Raw genomic sequence first — 19,921 nt, 5'->3', positions numbered from 1 at the left:
TGGCTCAGTCTGACCCTGGGATGGCCTGGATTCACACACTGCTGCTGGCCACCGTCCAGCACACACACTAGGCTGCGAACGCCAGTGAGGTATGGTACTAAACAAACAGCAACAATAACTCTCAAATAACAAATGAAGCAATTAGAGCTACATGCACATTCCAGCACCTTCCCAATGCATGTTATTGGAAAGTTTCATTGTGGTGAGTGAAAGTTGAGCTGATCTGTGGTGAAAAGTTCCGGCTGCACATTGCGTTGTGCACTTAATGCAAGAATTTCTCTGGTGAAACTGTGTAACTTGTCTGATTTGCATAGATCTGATCTAGGAAATGAATTGTAACTTCACAGCATGGTGTGTTTTCTCCACAAACAGGACCATCGTTGATGTAGTCTTTGATATGTTGCAAGTTTTTTTTTTTCTTATTTAAATATGAAAATTGACAGTTTTATCATTGGCAAAAGCTGATCGCCAGCCATCCTGCTCAAGTAGATGCATGTATCTTGCCCTTCAGATCATTAGCGTCTTTATTCATTAATTCCCTTTGAAGAAGTGGCTTCTTGCATCAGTAATGTTTTCCGCAGCTCCCTGGGCAGTGAGCCTTGAATGCGATGGTTACAGTGCAGCAGTGAGTTGTTGCAGAGCAGGGCAGGTATATGCATGTCTGGAATATGTTAGATGAGGGGTTGTTAAAAACTGTACATGGCTGGAACTTGGTGCTGCAGCTGACACACTCAACAGATTTTTTGCTTTGTGGGGCATTTTAGTATTTTCTCAGCATCAGACAGAGAAAGAAGCTTGGGATTGTTTTCAGTATTATCTGACTTTATGACATGTGTGTGTGTTTGTTATATATCCTCACACCTCTTAAAATAATGGCCTGAGTAATTTTTTTCAAGGTTTTCTAAAAGCACAAAAAAAAAAAAAAAACTCAGCCAGATCTCTATAAGACAACTCTTTTGGGTTTTTAGAAAAAACTTGAGAAATACACTGAGGCCATTATTTTGAGGAGGTGACGATGTGTGTTTGTTCCCTATTTGTAGAGCTCAGAAGGCTGCACTCTCCTTCCCTTTGTGTGTCACGTCTGCAGCCGCCTTCACTCTTTTACTCAACATCTTTTTAAAAACCATCAGCGAGAGGGTGAGCTGAGGTGAGGACTGACTCCCTGTCTGCCCGCCTGATGACTAAGTGTATCGTCATGTGAGATTGCTGCTGCTTCTGTGCATGTATACAGTTCTGCGTTCTCCAGTCATATTTTGACTGGAGAACAATAACGTCGCTGTGGGTGTCTGCATTATCTGATTTACTGTGGCATGTCTGACTTGGACACAGGATCTGCATGTTGGGTAAATGTGTATCCGCACAAAGTATAAAATCAGAACCTTGAACTCTTTTACTGCCATTTATTGCAAGTGAGGGATCCTGTGTGTGATAACAGACGTCTGATAGCGTTTGCCTGGGTTGTAACACCTACAGATTTAGGACGGCTGGCATCCCTTAGATAGTGATTAAGCCAGAATTTGAGGTTTATTTTCGCTCTGCATGCCTGCTCACATCATACTTAAATTCATAAGTCCTCTCGCTTCAGGAATCCTCCCTCTTCCCACTTCCTCCCTCCCCTACAAACTTAAGTCTGAAGAGCACCTGCCCCATCACCTGCCACTCAGACAGTGGCTGTCTGAGCATGAATGTGTGTGTAAATGCCTGTATGTGTACAGTGTGGGAAAGTAATTCAGAATGCCACAAATCTTACCTTTCATAAAAATGTTTCCTGTGCGCTTTTATTTAGTTTACATGCATGCACTTTTGCAGATACCCATGAATTCACTCACATGCTCAGCATCTGCCCTCAGCGTGATTGTTGTCTTTTCTGCACTGACCTGTTTTTTTCTGTAAACTAGGCTAATATCATTAGGCATCACTGACTAGAAGCAACCTGCCATTTAAATATGAGTTAAGCTGCTATTTTAAAGCAACCCGGTCACTTTCTTACTCTTTTTTTTTTTTCCCTTATGGCCTAGATAGCAGCAGCTTTAATGGTCTATAATAGCAGCCCTAGCTCTTGCACGTGTATGGTTGAATTTTTGTGTTTGACTCCTGCCTCAGCTTAGCAGTCAAAGCATGCAGAGTCATCCAGGGAATGTGGAAAAGTGCTTGTGTGTCAGAGAGTCTGCCATGATACTTAGACATGAACTTGTCCTGAAACCTAAACTGTAAAACAAGCTCCCTACAGAATAGAAAATCAGTACAATTAATAAACTAAACAGATAAAAACTGTTCATTTTCTGAGAAAAACAAAGTAGCTGGTATGCTTCTTGAAAGCAGTCATTTATTAGTTAAGGAATATTTGGCCCATGCGTGAAGGTTAAAACAGACAGAATTTAGAAATTTGAGCCTGCAGCCATGTACGCTGCGCTTCGCCCTGCACACCTGTCTCGCGCTGTAGCCCTCAGGTTAATTCACAGCGTGACTTGGCCAATATAACGCGGTGTGTGCTTCACATTTTTACATGTGCAGGAAAACAAGTTCCCAGTGTTGGAGGCTGAAAATTGCTTCTTCACTGAAATATTTTTCTGTCCCTCATTGGTCCTACGAAGGAAAAAAAAGGAACAAACCAGGTGTTACATTCATGTTAAGCAGTAAAAACTCCTTTTTTTTTTTTCTTTTCAAGGCCACTTAGCTCACTATCAAATGATCTCACTAATCCTGACAACGCTGCTTGTATTGGGTTTAGAATATTTCATAGGTTTAATCCAACTCTAGATGGCCATTCTTGGTTATGTTCGTTCCACTTTTACCTGATCACATTTCAAAACAACATATGACTTGTCCATACCTGTCCAGATAATAAAAGCAAAGAAGCGGGGCAGGAGGGGTGGGGAGGAGTTGGTGCTTTGAGTGGAAAAAGTGGAACAGAGAGTTTAAAAAAAAAAAAAAGTCTAACAAAGAGAATGTGAAGGAAGAGACAAGCCTATGAATGCAAGAGATGCATCAGCAATTTGATGTAAAGTAGGTCAGGCTTTGAGAGGCATCAGTGGCAAAGTTTCAGTTTGGAATCAAAGCGACCTGACTGACAGTTTGAGTACAAGACAGCCAGCCTCCCACTTTTTAACACGTCTAAACTGGGGGGAGGGGGGGGGGGGGGGGGGGGGGGGGGGGGGGGGGTGTTAATAAATGCATTAAGGAAATGAAACCACAGCTGCTGTTACTTATTTACCATCCAAAGTGTTGAGGAAAATAAATAAATAAACAGTCTTATTATGTAAAGGACACAGACAGCATTATTATTATTATTATTATTATTATTATTATTATTATTATTATTATTATTATTATTATTATTATTATTATTATTATTATTATTACCTGGACAAAAAACAAAACACTTATTCATAAAATATTAACCAGAAAATAAAATAGCCTTTGTAGAGGACTATTGTCAGTGGTGAGACAGTGTTTTAGATTTCCAGCATAGCGTATGTAGGCAAACCACAAGTTCGAGGGAATGTAAGAAAATGGCAGGCAGTGCCAAAGTTTTCATCATGGAGGTTGTTGAACAAAAAGAGCCAACTCGACTGGAGCTGATTCAGAAAAAAAAAAAAAGAAGAAGAAAAGAAAACAGCTTGCACATTTTGTTTTGTTTTTTTCTTGCAGAATATCTAAAGCATTTAACTGCCTCATTCTTACCATCTGTAACCTATCTTCTTAAATTAAATATAGTATCTAAATTTCAGACTTTTGGTTGCATGAAACTGAAATTAAAAAAGAAAATGAAATCTTCATTCACATGTAGTAAAATCTAACGTTCATTCACTGTGAATGCTGTCACACATGCCATGCTGTGTTTTATTATGTTTAACTTCTGGTCTGTTGGTTTCAACTTTTCAGATCTTCATATAACTTGCCTAAACATCCTAAATGAGCTCTTCTTTTCTAAGAATCGAATTGTACACTGCTAGCCATTGTTTGTCAGAAGGTACTGATTATGAGATTTTCTAGATTTACTCGCCCCTGGATCCTTCGCTCTCCTTCAGCTCGGCAGCTTTTGCGACTTATGACAAAGCACCATAATTAGATCAGGTTATTTCCATAAGTTTTGTCAATAGCTCCTTTGTGCCTTTACTGTTGGGGCTGTGTGTCTGTTGTGCATGAGCTTATCTGACAGCAGCTGTCATGGTGGAGGAGTAAAGTTGAGGCAGAGCTAGGATGAAGTTTTGGCGTTTACTTGTGAAATGGTCGCCATTTTTTCGGCCTTATTAATGAGTGACTGCTGTTTGTCTGTTTCTGTTAGTGGAAACCCCACTGGCCAAGACAAGGTCAGGGAAGGCCTCTCTGCATATAGCTGCTCTCAATCAGAGGCTGACAGGCTCATGCACAAACTCTCATCCAGGTTGTGTGTCAGAGCTTTGTGTGTTTGTAAGCCAGGTTGTCAGCGTGCACCTTCGAGTTGTCCCGGAAGGTTGCAGCTAAGTTGCCTGAGGCTTTAGAGGAGGATTAGGAGGACCCACACCATGTGTAAACATTTGGGTAACCCTCCCACCGGTCACCTCTGTAGCCCCTGGGGTCCTCACCTGTCTATACCTGAAGGATGAAAAAATACCAGGGACCTCCAAGACTTTACTCAACTGAGACATGAAATCTTGGGAAAATAAATAAATAAATAAATGAACTAGAAAAGCACTCAGAGAGAGCAGACCACCACCAGTCAGCTCATTTCCACTCACATTGTAAAGAATCCTTAAAAAATGCCTTTATCCACAAGTTTTTCAGAAAAAACAAAAAACTTAATGGAAGCTTAGTCAGACCAAGACATTCTCAGAAAAAACAAAAATCTGCAAAGTAGTTTTTGCATAAAGTTGCAAACAAACAGAAAAAAAACATAAGCTATAAATGAATAAATAAACAGTTGAATGAATAATTGAATAAATAAAATAAATAAACAGGTACATCGTGTCAACATCTAGTGTGAATTCTCTGACGGATTTGACTGAGAGACCCATTTGAAATTCTGTAAAGTATCAAGGAGATAATAACTTGTTTTGTACAGGACAGTGTGTCATGTCAGAATAGTGAAAGCCACATTATTGATTTGCAAAAGCTGCTGACCTTAAAAAAAAAAGAGTGTCTGAGTTTTATTAACTAGTTCTTCTCATGTTGTGTCAATATATTATCATCCAAACATCCATTTTCTGAACCTCTTAGTCCAATTCAGGGTTGCAGGAAACTGGAGCCTATTCCAGCGACCATTGGGCGAAAGGCAGGGTGCATCCCAGACAGGTCACCAGACCAGCGCAGCGATATATTATCATTTCTATATAAGTGGTCAATGACAAACACACAAGCCTATATCTAAAACTATATCTAAGGATATAATTTAGAGTTGAAAACATCCTTGCTGGCACATTAACAGAGTCTCATCACTTTCACAGCCGCGGTAGAAAATGTTACACAAACACAGAGAGTCCAGGAGTGTGGTTTTCCCAGAAGTGATGCTGAATGATGTCATGTCTTGTCTCTGCAGACAAAGCAGGGCTCTTTGGTCCACTGCTTGGCAATTAGTGGTCTGATGTGACTGAGTTAAACTGCGATCTTGCATATACACATGAGCTGATCACACCACACCGTTAGGACACTCCAGTCTGTCTGACCAAACACACGGGAGTTTCGCTCATACAGAGACTGTGTGTGTTGAGAAGGCAAACTGTATGGTTTTGCAAAGGTTTTTTCTTTTCCTGGTGTTTAGATTGACAGGGGGTCAGGCTGGCAGGTTTCTACTAAAAACAACTAAATATCGACCTCTAAAGAACCTTGAATGATTCACGTCTGAGTAAAAGGGTCCTGCCCTGCAGCACTATCGCTGTAGCTCGATGTGATCGGGGAAGTTCCTCTGATGGCACCCACTGTGGTCACGAGTGGGCTGGCTCCTGGTATGGATGGATCCACAGTATACTGTTTCTGTCACAGCAGCATCAAGTCACATGTTTATTATGTTTAATTTTATTTGTGTTTGTTATTCCTATATTCAGTTAAGAAACAGAAAACAGAGGTTAGGGTTTTTATTTGGGTTCAAAACGAAGGTAATGAGAAATGATGGGAAATAGCAGGTAAGGGAATGTGGGTGTGGGTGTATGTGTGTGTGTATGTGTAACTGTGGTAAAGTTAAAATAGATTATTTTTAGAAGGCTTGTTTAATTTTAACATGCATAAATTGTTATTATGTAAAGATTTTATGTTGCTTTTTGGCAGAAAAATTGTTTTATAATCTAAATATGATTTGATACATACAAACACAGCAGATACTGAAACCTTTTTATCTCTATTCTCATACTGTTCAACTCAGACTCATTGAGTGGTGATGCAGCATGAATCTGGCTAGGAAACCGTGTATATTCACTTCAGTTGTTAAAGTTTGTAAAACCAAAAGAAAAATAAGGGAGAGATTTCCGATGATCATCAGCTCCTTTACCCCCATGGCTGTGCTTTCAAAATCCACGCTAAAACCATCCATTCATCACAGCAACTCCTCGAACTTCAGTTCTGTGAGCAGGTGCTTAACCTTCTATCCTGTGTTGTACAACACTGGCTTTTCATCTAAATAATCCATGTTGATTTAACTTTATTGCATTATTTCTTATAACACAATAAAGGCCCAAATCCAGGAAAATTCCAGCTTCCAAGGTAGATGCATTTTGGCAGAGAGTCACTAGTCACTGGTAGCTAGTTATCTGATACATTACAGGGTTGATTTGTAAGTGGTAAAGCATCTTAATAGGGTTACTTATAACATTACAGCATAGGGCAGCATGTACAGTGGTTCCTCTAAAATATATTTCTGCAAAGTCTTGGATCTGGGATTTAAATCCAGACCAAAGAAAGTATTTAAACTATTTTATTCAGTGCAATGCACAGTTTAGTACAACACAGTTTATGGAGGCGTAAACACAGTGTTGGGCAGGTATGTCTGGTTTTGGTGCTGCGTCATTCTGATGGGCTTCTCCAAGCACTCTGCCCAGTAATAGTTGATTCTTGTTCTACTTTCTCTCACTCTCCCTGTTCTTTCACCCCCGTCCACTCAGGGATAATGGCTGCCCTTCATGGGCCTTCCTGCTCCCTGTTCTAAGTGCTGCTAAAATAGGAATTGTAGGATTTCTCTATAACTCACGGATAACTTTTGGCTAACTTTGCTAACTTTTTACATACTTTTACTCAAAATCAGCTCTCACATCAACATACTTTCAGCTGTCTGTTCTGCAGAATGGGACCAAATTAAAGTTTTTCTGGGATATTTGACTCTAGTGACAGTTCACAAATAGTTTAAAAGAGGAATGAGTGAGAATAAATGACAGTACCTGAAAACAGAACTGCATTAGTTGATCGTTAGTGCCCTTCCACATAACACGACCTGATCATCTGAGCTGAATTTTGATTGTCCCGGAAAACCATAAAAATGTTTTTTTGCAGACTTATTGAATAATACCAGCTGATTCAGCGGTTTAAGTAAGAATTGAGATGCGAAGTGTGGTTGCCATGTTTTGTGAGCTCAAGAATCTGTCATGTTTGACAGCTCATGTTAATGTCTGATCAATAAAGCCAAGCAAACATCTTTCAGCCTCTTTGCAACTGGTTGTCATCACACTCCCAACCATTATAGTAAACAGTGTAGAAATACATGTCTTCTTGAAGCTCAATCAGACAGTCCAATGGATACATTTGTTTTAATGTCTTCTCCCTCCTGGCAAACAAACTTTAATTATGTTATTACACAGCATTTGTTTCTGATGAGGAGCTGAATCAGCAGAGGATTTATGTGCATTTTCATGTGATATTCTATCAAAGGATCATTCTGAGACAACCTTCAAAATGAAAGAAAAAAAAAATTACCACAATTAAAAATGCTCCTCATATGGCTCCTGGCATTAAAGACATGCCAGAGTGCCATTCATTAACTTCTGTAGGCAGACGTGGAGTCTTAGAGCAGCCTAGTGAAATTACAGGGGAAACTCTGGCAGCAAAGTCCATAACAATCACAAATAACACCCTGCTATGACAAGGGAAATTACACGTCTTAGGATTGAAATTTTAATAGTGAGATATAATTGAATCAGTGTGAGGAATGTGCAGTGTAGTTGGGCGCTTTCATGTTTTGGTAAATGTAGTGGTGAGGCTTGTCGGTTTTGGGATCTTTGGGGTTCTTGATCAAATAGGAAGACTGCTAATTTTCTGTGAAGGGTGTGTTAATTTATAATGACTTGGCTGTTGGCAGAGGATAGCGTAAATATACATTCATTAGGATTGTGACATGATCACAGCAGCAGAGATTTTCCTCTGTTTTGACAGCACGCTGTAAAAAATTCATGTTTGATCTCACATGACACAATGTACATATAGGTAAATAAAGTTTAGATAACACCGCGCATACAGTAGGATTATGGTATAAGCAGCAAGTAATCACATGCAGACACCAATAAGCTTGTGTCATTAAGTCGCAGTGGTTCTGGATGTATTTATATGGCTGAGTGAGTGCACTATATGAGTGGATCAGTATAAGCAGTTCCCACAACCTCTCAGGTGTCCTGTGCTCAGGGCAGCCTGGCCCAGGTACACAGATAAAGGCAGCCTTTGTTTGCAACAAGGAACAGGTAACCATTTGTGCCTGCACTACCAAGTGTGTGTGTGTCCATGTGCACTTGTGTTTGCGTGTGCATGCATGCATGCAAACGTGTGTTTGTGTGTGTGTGTGTGTGTGTGTGTAAGAGAAACAGGGAGATAAGATTGACTGACCTGCCTACCTTTTCCGCAAGAGCAGGTGTGGCTTTTCATCGGCCTCATATTCACAGTGTGCAGCACATGTGCACATGATAAAGGGAAAGGTAAACTGTGACTTAAGCCTGATTCTCCAGGCAAACAATCCACATTGTTTATGAAAATATTCCTATAGGAGGGGCATCAGTTTATAAGTCACCTCCTGAAAGGCACTAACACCTAAAATACATTAACATGACCCCAATGTAAAATGAGATGTACTTTATTTACAGTATCATATAAAATATGTGTCAGTGTGGAAATTAAGTCTAAGAATTAAATTGCGAAACTTGTAACACAAAATCACTGCCTGCAAAAGGCAACCGTGTGTGTATGTTAAAACAAAGATGTTAAAGTGATTACAAAAAAGTTCATGTTAAAGCCTGTTCAGCCTAAAATTCAATGAAAAAAAAATTTTTTTTTCATAGAAGTGTTTCCTCGTGCAATCAGCTACTATTATAGTTAAGAATTAACATAGTTGAACTGAATTAATTTGAGAATCTGTCTTGTTCTGATTAAGAAAATAAAAGGAATTCTGACAAGAAAAATCAACACTGGGTTGTTTCTTGTAGTCATGCTTGAGGTGCTGATGGATCAGCTAAATGCTGCACAAGCCAGTGCTTTAGCAGGGGAAAGAAATGCTGACAAATCAAATAGACCTGCGATAAGGAAAGGCTTTAAAGCTAACTGAACCACCTGAGGATGACCTCTGAGGACGTGAGTAAAGAAAAACAACAAAACAAATCAGCCTTGCATCATTCTGTTCTTGAGGTGCCATATGTTTCCCTTCAGCCAGAAGCTGAGGATTACCTGCTCAGGAAGCAGGAGATGGTGTGAGTTTAAAGAGCCTGTTGGGAGATCCAGCTTTATCACCCACCTCTGGCTTTCAGCGGGCTTTTAGAAAAACTGCCTACTATTGAACATGGGCTCAGGAAGGTAGAATAAGAAGCTGCACGATGTCTTTGTGTGGATCTCAGGTGAAAGGTGAGAATCCAGAGGATGTGCTCTCTTCCTCTGTCTGTCCTTCTGTTGTGGTATTCTGTCTGGAGCTGGTGTGCTGCTGTGTGTTTGGAGATGTTAAGTACAGGGGCTGAATGCTATGTGGGGAGAAGTCTTTAATTAGAGCAGGAAGACACAGCTCAAGACACACACTGCCCCAGACCTAAGCTTCAGGATGTGTCTGTGTGAAGTAGGCCTTGACTGTTGAACATCTTGCATGTGTCCATAGTTTCTCAATTCATCCCAAAGGTATCAGCCCTGTGTCTTAAATGCGGTCTTATGAAACAGCCTCCTTGTGTGTAACAAGCACTAACTGTGCAAATAGTTTATTAAACATATGGGTACTTTTCTTTGTAGTGATATTAGATTGATTCTGCAGAGTCCTGCTTACAGTGTGTTGTGTTAGCAGCTTGCAGATCATGTCTGACTGCAAGACATAGTTTGTTGATTACTGGTTTGACTTAATCGATTAGTCTGTTTCCTGAAGAAAGCAAGTGCAATTCAATTCAATTCAATTTTATTTATATAGCATCAAAAGATGCTTTACAGACAGAAAAAAACTAAACAAAATGAAAGCCAATTCATAATAGCCTATATAAGGAGAACAACAGATTGAGTTGGAGGGTCCAACTCAATCTCCCATCCTGAGCAAGCACACTGGTGACAGTGGGAAGGAAAGTTATGTGTGTGTAGCCCACACATAAGTTGTTTTTAGTATGAGATTCATGGCTTATTTAACATGATTCTAATGTCAATCGGATAATAATAAGAAATAATAAGATAATAAGAAAGCTTTTTGAAATTTTTATTTTGATCCTTATTTTACCATTTTTAAGGGCACAGAATATGAATTAAACCAATACATAATGCAGCGTTTAGCATCCACACTCTGAAATTTAAATATTTAGATATAGCAAAGGACATAAAAACCTGTCCTTCCTATGTATCCTTAAAAAAATTAAGATTCTTTCTAGAATGTAAATAAAACAAAAAAACGTAAAAGTAAATATGGGAATGTAATATGTGGTTAAAAAAAACCCCAAAAAAACAGTTATTTAGTTTAAGAATAACATTTCTCAAAATAAGTTAGCAAATAGTTTAAAGATTTGTTGATCTACAGTAAATTATGTTAATAAGACTTCAGCTTTGGTTTTTGTATTTTTGTTTTATTTCTCTTGGTTGTTTTGACATAAAGAGGAAAAAGCCAAAGTGTTCCATTTGAATAGGAAGTAAACCTAGGCTTGGGAAAACGTATCTACAAATAAGAACAATGAATCGTCACATTCACAAGAACAAACCTTAATATTCTTTATGGAAACCATGGAAACCACATTCTCTGTCCAAAAGAGACCAGCTGACTTATTGGCAGTACACAGATCAAAATCAAGCATGAATGATGGCATGGGGAACACCGTAAAGGTTCTGTTAATGCTGAAAAACACATATATACTGGCTAACAATATGTCCCAATGACTTACACAGTTGTTCAGGTGCTAAATTGACCTGCTGCAGCCCAGACTTGTCAGGCAATGAGAAGTTAATGCCACTAAAATTCAATAAGGAGGAAATAAAGTGTTGAGCAGCTTAAATCCTTTATCCTATATGAAGTCTCTGACAATGAGAGCCTTTCAGGCTAGAATGAAACGGCCTTTCAGTTCTCAAAGACATGATCTAACACACTAAACATCCCTTGTCCTTTGTCCAATCTGTTATAGGATGTTAGTTCCTACAGTTCAGAATTACAGTTTGTGTTTGACAGAGAAATAAACTTTTCTTTTCATCTTTAAATTTTTAAATAAAGCATTTTAGTTTTGTAAGTTATTCTTTTCTTGTTTTGTGGATTTAAAAAAAAAAAAAAAAAAAGTTTCAAACTCTAAATCAGGTCCATAAATCGAGTAAAACATGTGGTAAGCAGAACTGTTCCCATCGGGACTGAATGAATTTAGTATTTCATCACTTACAACAGTAATGTATCATTTTTCTGATATTTTATGAACATGGGCAAAACAAAATGAATGTTTCTACTTTTTAGAAACAAGGAAATGTTGAAGGTTGAATGTTGGAGTTCAGGTTTGGATTCAAAGTCAGTGACACATCTAAATAAAATCTCAATTTTAGTTATTGTTCTGCTGTCACACATTTTCCTTTCATTTATATGTAAATAAAGTGTTAGAAATATGTTCTTTTCCCATTCTGTTGTTACAGCTCCCATGTGCCAGTTGAGCCATGCTCCCTGGGTATGGATTCTCACCTTTCCCTGATTTCCGACCCCACCTTCACGCTTTTCACTGCCGAGGAGAGAGTCCCAGCATGTGGATCCCAGGCTCAGGAGAGTCCCAGGCTCGGAATGAGTCCCAGGAGGACAGGCCTCTCCTCCATCCCTGCCATCACAAACACGTTGCTGTTTGCCAGCAGGAAACCTTGGCTTTTCTTGAGCTACAACCACCAGTGACTCCTAAATTAAATGGTTTTGGCCCTCAGAGGCCAAGCATTATTTCAGATGCACAACACACGGCACACTCTCTGCCGCTGAATGGTTTCAAACAGACGCTGAATGAACTGAATGACAAGCAGAAGATCTGCCACAGAACGGACAACAAACAGGAAATCAATTTGAACTCTACACACACCGAAGGTGACAGCGAGCTTGAGTGTCAAAACGACATCAGGACTTCTTTGCGGGACCAAAGTGAGAAGCCACGAACAGTCACAACAGTTTGCCGTCCTCTCCATGCAGCTCTCAGCCTCCCTCTGTCCCTCCCCCTGTCCTCTCTATACACAAACAGAGACTCCTGGGAATCTCAGTTACCTTGCTCCCCAAACTCACCTGAATGTCCCGAGTTTCAGGGCCCAGACTCCTGCCAGCCTCAGAGGAGAACATCACAGGGGTCACTGAAAGAAAAGTCTATCCGTAAGTGTACAAAGTAAAATCAGGCTTTAAAAGCCCTTAAAATGTTTTCCCTTAATTCAATAAAGCCATTTTCTTGTCCTCAGGGCGAAAGATGCAGGTTTATTCTCCAGACAGCCCAAGTGATGAATCCCTCGGCAGCCCAATCCTGGAGGCAGACTACATCTTTCCTGGACCTTTTGCATCTTTTCTGGAAGAGGACCTCAGTGGATTATCCTCTCTGGAGGCCATTTCAACTCCTTCATCCACAGATGGTGCTGCAGATCTCCCAAGTCTCAGCCAGGATGATATTTTCCATGTGTCTACAGAACCTCTGCAGATCATAGAGGACTCGGAACCGTTAGTGGAGGAAGAGAGCGGGAGCGTGGAGATGTCCGTTCCGTCAGGAGGAAGCTTTTTGTCGCGGAACCGTCAGGGAGAACAAGAACGGCGGCGCTTCTCGGCTTCAGAGCTAATATCAAGACTGCAGCTTTCTCAGAGGAAGAACTCCTTCACGTTAAAGCTGGGGAAGTCACTGTCTGCTCGGGTGGCCTCCAGGGACCGGCAGAGCTCCAGCAGCCTCAGCCCCAACCCTGAGTGTGAGTGGATGTGCTGACATCATCACTGTCACATTTCATAAGGAGGATCTTTTACACTTCAGTCAGATGAAGCTTCACTCAGACAACAGGTCCAGCATTTGGAGAATTGAAAAATGCCTCTTCCTAAATTTATGTCATTAAGCAGAATTAATAATGATCTCTCACAGTCATTTATTTAGAATGAGACACTAAAACTGGGAAAACTTAAAGATTTTGTTCATTTTTTAAGCTCAAATCAAGCAGCAACCACTTTTTTTAAATCTTTCTGTTGGTTCAAAGAAAGTCTTAAACTTTCAAGACCTTTTCCAGAAACATCTCTGAACAGCACTCTGCACTACTCTGAATATTTTATGAAAGAGAAAACACAATGAGCTCAATATTAATATGGTTCCAGAACAACAGTTTCGTTGCTTGGAAAAAGTACAAAAGTTCCCAGATGATCAGATATCTCATGACCCGGATGACAAGCATGCTGAGCTGCAGCAGCGCCACACCTTCACTGGCTAATGTGTGTGGTCAGACTGGTGGATGGTGCTTCTGTCAGCTAAGTCATGATTTTTCATGGAAAAAGTCTGATGAACAGATTTTTCAAGTGTCCGCCATATTGTTTTTGTTCTTTATAGTCAAGTCCAACTCCAAGCAGCGCAGCTCAGGAGGCTCCGGTGACAGCGACCCCCACAGTCCTGTTGGACTGGCGCCTCCGCTGCCCAGCTGTGACAATGGGTTGCCTTTGCATAGGTGGAGCACAAAACTTGGGTAATAAGCAAATACAATATCAGCATTTTTTTTTTTTTTTTTTAAAGAAAGAGCATCATTTGTTGATATAATCTCATATTTGTTTCACAGAATGCGAAAGAAATCCATAGAAGAAGATGTGGGCACAATCGCACCTGTTCATAGCTCCAATCGACTTTCTCGGTTTTTACCTAGCTGTATGTTTGCTGCTTTTCTGCTTTTCTTTTACAATAAACTAGGGATGCACCGATACCAATACTGGTATCAGCTCAATACCAAGCGTGTGTACTCGTACTTGGTATTCATAAAAGTGTACCGATACTACAACCGATACTCGATACCACACTAGTCAAGCCAGCGCAGATGTGTTTGATGAAATGCTTCAGATGTGTTTTAAAAGAAATAAATGCCTTGAATGTTAAAATGTGACATTTTTTGTTCCACTAAAAGCTAGATCTTTGTTTCAAAACCACGCATTTAAAGTTGTATTTAGGTCAAATCTGCCAAATCAAAATAAAACTTGTTGAAATAGTTAGATCTGTAATGTTATTATATTTGTGTTGGTGAGGTAACTTCAGAAAGGATGGGTTATTTATTACAACCTAATGATATATTACACAGTTATAACAATAATAACCATAGTCACAATAATGTTCACATAAACAGGTTTGGTATCAGCAAATATCGGTATCGGCAGATATTCAAATTTCAGACATCGGCATCGGATCGGAACTCCCAAAAAGTGGATCGGTGCATCCTTACAATAAACTGTTTGTGACTTTGGCACAGGGTAAAAACCATTTCCCTGACACAACTGTTTTTCTGTCTACATTATGGTTTTGCAGCGATCCTGTACCAGGAGTACAGTGACGTTGCCATCAACAGAGAGATCCAGAGGCAGCAAGGGAAGGACCCGGGCACAGAGGAGGAGGGGTTCAGGGACGAGGGGTCAGACGGGACCCCGTCTCCATCTAATTTGTCTCCATCCAGTTCCTTCCGTTCCTCGAGAGGCTCTGCATTTGCACTATGGCAGGATATACCCGATGTTCGAAGCAGCGGTCAGCTGGACAACTTCAGCAATGAGGAGAGAAAACTGCAGGAGGTGATTGCGATGTTGGACTTTTTTTTTTTTTTTTTTTTTGTTTTAAATTGGATTTTCTTTTTACAGTCTATCAACATTGTTTTTATTTTTATTTTTTCAGGCAAAGTTTGAGCTGGTGACATCTGAGGCGTCGTACATTCGCAGTTTGACCATCGCCGTGGACCACTTCATGTTGTCTCAGGAGCTGGCCGAGTGTCTTGGAGCTCAAGATAAGCAGTGGCTCTTCTCCAAGCTGCCCGAAGTGAAAGATGTCAGTGAGAGGTGAAGAGATGTGCAGCTGATTGTGTCTATCGCCCTGAAGGAGTGTTTTTCTACATTTTTTTTGAGCCACGATACACTTTCTCCACAGAAAATGGCACAGCACAAACCAAATTGTTAAAAAAAAAAAAAAAAGAAAAAAGAAGCAGATATTAATAATTTAAAGTCCATCTTATCAAAGAGTCTTACATAGCCATCAGATTAACACAAGAAAAGGGAATCTTGTGATTTTTCCCTTTACTTTTTAAACCAATTAGGTGCAATTGGATCATTTCTCATGGCACACCTGATGATCTCTCACGGCACACTAGTGTGCCACAACACAGTGGTTGAAAAGCACTGCCCTAAAGACTAAGTTTCACCCCTCAGCTATTATCTCTGCTTCTCTAAGTGTGTCTTTTCATCATGTGTCTGCAGGTTCCTTCAGGATCTGGAGCACAGGTTGGAGGAAGACATTCTCCGTTTTGATGTGTGTGACATCGTCCTGGACCACTGCCCAGCTCTACGAAGGGTTTATTTACCTTATGTAACCAACCAGGCGTACCAGGAGCAGACGTACCAGCGACTGCTGTAAATGTTTTTTCTACTTTGCTTCGACATTCTGTGTGCATGCATGTTGTGCTCATCCAGTAATGCTGTGAATAAAGTCTGATTGTTTTATGCTGGAAGCCCCAAATCTTGTGTGAGGCTATTCAGGTGTTGTTTTACACCTGCATGACTTAACTTGCAGCGGAGTCGTCCTGAGTAAGCTTGCACATTTTTTCACAGGGTAAAAAGCCGACTGGAATTTTGATTCACTTGAACTAAAAGTCATCGGGAGATTTTTCTAAATGTCCTCGTCTTGTCCTCTCAGGCACGAAAACCCTCGTTTCCCTGGCATCCTGGCCCGCTTGGAGGAGGACCCCATCTGCCAAAGACTTCCTCTGACCTCCTTTCTAATCCTCCCATTTCAGAGGATCACACGGCTTAAAATGCTGGTGGAGGTACATGATTCAACGTTCACTGGAGAAATAATGTTCACACTTAAAGCCCAATTAAAACAAGCTGTAAAATGAGGATACTGCAGCTGGTCAAACGATTTGCTGTTTTTGCCGTTTTTCCACATGATGAAAGTACCGTTTAATCTCTGGAGCTTCTTCAAAACCATTTTTCTTCGACAGAATATCTTGAAGAGGACGACACCGGGCTCTCGAGATGAGGACACAGCCACAAAAGCTTTCAATGAGCTAAAAAAGGTGGTGATTATCATCTGTAATAGCCAGTTGGACGAATACCAGTATTATCACTGGTGAGGCATAACAGTAATAATCATGCTGGTGTGTGCCTCCTTAGATCATCAAAGAATGTAATTCCAGTGTGCAGTCAATGAAAAGGATGGAGGAACTCATCCACCTCAACAAGAAAATTCACTTTGAGGGAAAGGTGACTGAAATTTGAGTTTGTTTTTTTTCATTTTTATTACTTTCAGAACAGCATTTATGCTTCTGTTGGACTTTGTTGGAAAAAAATAAAAACATTGAAGCTTCTTTGTTCCTCGCAGATCTTCCCTCTCATCTCTCAGTCCCGCTGGCTGGTGAAACATGGTGAGCTGCTGGAGGTGGACACACAGATGATGAGTATTTCTGGATCAAAGCTCAAACTGCCCACCAAGCCAGTGTACCTCCATTTGTTCAATGACTACCTGCTGCTGTCCAGGAGGAAGGAGTAAGTGATGCACACACACACACACACACACACACACACACAACAGAAATATTGCTCGTATGACTAATTGTCAATTTGCTGGTATGAAAACAGACAAAGCACCCAGTTATTTATTTTTTTTGCCCAAACAGGACTCTTGAAATACACGCTGACATGTTAATACAGCTGTAATCATGTAGAATATAAGCTTTTAAAACATGGACTAAGACGTTGACATAATGTGGATTATATTCCTCCTGTGTTGTACCCACTCAAACTAGACCCAGATGGGTGTGATGCTCTGTATATGCTCCATTTTATGGCACTATTTTGTAAAAAAAAAAGTCAAATATATTTTAATAGAGGTGAGTTTGCAACAAAAGTTGTTCCCGTTCACATATATGCTGTGTCTTTTCTCAGATATCTCAGCTGTTTCTTTTCTAACCATAAAAAAGCAGACTAGAAATCCTGACTGAAAACCAGTCCTTTGAGACTACCTGGTAACCTCTGGTCATTTAAAGCACTTCTAGTCTGTCCCTATGTTCAGATAAAACCCCAGTGTCATCTGACAAAATCCCAGTTCATATATCATAAGACAGCGTTTGTGGAGTGAATCTGCTTAAGTTTGATATAAAATGAATTCATTAAAAGGAAGTTTAGAAACAGCAGAATGTATCACACTTTTTTTCCCCCCCAAATAATCTTTTAAAGCTGCAGAATACGTCAAACAAAATCTCAGTTCTCTTCCTGCACATGGTTTGTGGGATGAAGACGGTGGTCCTGTCTACCAGTTTAGACCCTGAACTAGAATCAGTTAAACTGCATGTAATAATGTCAGTGAAAATAAAGATAATGATGATAATTTAATGATAATTATAGTGGGCGAGCCGGAAGTTTTAGCATAAATTAAATTGCATACCATTAAATTCAGTTGGGAATTAAATAAAATAATATAAAATTTTAATTGGTAATAATTAGTTTTACGTGCACTGTTGACGGTTTTTTTTAAGTTTGATCTTTAGTCAGTAGAAAGTGCTGTGCACACATTAGTAACTACAAGAAGACTGTAAATGATTGGCCGGTGGATTCATCGTCTAATCATTTACTGTTAAATGATCAGATAGTTAAATACTTGGTTTTAAATTGAAACTGATCAAAAATAGATATTTTCCACCTTAGTGTGTGTTTGTTTTTTATAAACTGGTGGATTTATGAATTGCATGTTAGCTGCACTTCTGAAAAACATTTGATGCTTTGAAAAAAATAAGATTTGAGTGTTTAGGGTCAAATTAATTGCTTAAGCTCATTTTTATCATTTAATAATCCTACAAACTAGTAAGTAAGATTAGTCAGATCTAACTGAAATGTGTATCTTTCATTGAAACTAAATAAGATTAACAAATCAAATAAAGTGATACGAATCGGCTGATGATTTAAGAGGTAGTTTTGGGCAAAATGTTAAAAATTGGTTTTAAAAGAAATTATAAGACCAACAGACAAAATATAGGTGAATAAATAAGTAAAAGAGATGAAAGCATTTAAAATCCAGACTGAGTTGTTTTCGAAATAGTTGTGAAAATACAAACCTCATTATTTCTGCACCACATAAATAATGCAACATCCCATTTGCCTAAATTTCCATGATCAAAAATACTTTAAACTGAAAAAAATCAGATAAGTTCTATATTTTACCTGGATATGCTTCATTTAGGTTGATCTGAAAGCATTTTAACTAGTGATAAAAAACCGGAGAAAAAAAAGCATTCTTGATGTCAAGAAAAAATGAATTAATTCTGAATGAACATGTGTATCAATTTTAAAAAAAAAACTTCCAATGTTTTAATTTGAGAAAAAAAGAAACTGACTGTGGTCAGTTAAAAATCAGTGCAAAATTGGGAAATATTGTAAAAACATTCGTTGAATAAGTATCAAATATTGAATCTGCTGGACTAACAAACAACCTTCATACAGTTGTGGAAGTTGCTGGTGCAAAAACAAAGCAAAACTTCACTGTCATAATGGAGTTTAGGAAATGAATTGGTTACTGCTAAACCTGAAAGAAAAATGTCCTCTTTCTCGCCTTTGCAGTACGTGGAAGTTCATGGTGTTTGTACATGCAAAGATCGGAGAGTTGAAAGTGAAGGATCTCAGTCAGAAGCTGCAGGGCATCTCAGGCTTTATCTTCCACCTGCAGCTATGTGAAGGCCAGCAGCTCAAACATCAGATCCTGCTTAAATCACACACTGAGTGAGTTCAACTTGGAAATCACTTGTCAATGATACTTCACATCACATGTTTGACACTCAGCTGTGGTCGATTCTCTGTGTGCCAAGGAGCGGGAAGCAGAGGTGGATTACAGCAATGTTTCCATCTGATCCATTAGAAGATATCGAGCAAGCCAGTGAAAATGATGGTAAAGATCTATAGATCTACTTCGGCTACAAGTAAGTCACATAAACTTTTCATTCATCTTTTCTTCATGTCTTTTCCTTTAGATATAGCCCAGGTTCAGTGCATCAAGAGCTATCAGGCGCAGGAGCATGATGAGTTAACGCTGGAAAAAGCTGACATTCTCCATGCTAAGACCATTACATGTGATGGTAAGAGTCTCTCAGATGTTCTGACTTTAACTTGGGCTCAGATACCAGCAACGTGTGAGGATACAATGTGTAGGGGTGTATTTGATGATGATGTGTTTCACCAGGTTGGGTGGAGGGCATCAGACTGTCAGACGGGGAGCGGGGCTGGTTCCCCAAATCCTATGTGGAGGAAATCACAAGTCGTAGCGCACGTCTGCGCAACCTCCGGGAAAATATCCGCATCAAATGTGTCACACAGAAACTCAAGGGGGAGGACTAA

At 39.6% G+C, this 19,921-nt stretch overlaps 1 protein-coding gene across 1 annotated transcript; it reads left to right on the top strand.

The window, feature by feature from the left end:
- Window positions 1–8: 8 nt before the first annotated feature.
- On the top strand, window positions 9–19,921 carry arhgef19 (Rho guanine nucleotide exchange factor (GEF) 19; the record flags this gene model as incomplete). The annotated part of the gene is made up of 16 exons (XM_079239197.1): window positions 9–89; window positions 12,004–12,709; window positions 12,793–13,284; window positions 13,908–14,040; window positions 14,131–14,216; window positions 14,865–15,121; window positions 15,222–15,382; window positions 15,797–15,949; window positions 16,233–16,362; window positions 16,540–16,614; window positions 16,712–16,801; window positions 16,920–17,083; window positions 19,151–19,309; window positions 19,396–19,475; window positions 19,558–19,662; window positions 19,767–19,921. The coding sequence occupies exons 2-16, from the start codon at window positions 12,025–12,027 to the stop codon at window positions 19,919–19,921; spliced, it is 2,925 nt and encodes a 974-aa protein (XP_079095323.1). The 5' UTR covers window positions 9–89; window positions 12,004–12,024.

The sequence above is a fragment of the Telmatherina bonti genome (assembly GCF_933228915.1).
Source record: "Telmatherina bonti genome assembly, chromosome: 4".
Taxonomy (NCBI): domain Eukaryota; kingdom Metazoa; phylum Chordata; class Actinopteri; order Atheriniformes; family Telmatherinidae; genus Telmatherina; species Telmatherina bonti.
The sequence above is the reverse complement of the archived record's forward strand: the minus strand, read 5'-3'. Positions and strand labels throughout refer to the sequence as shown.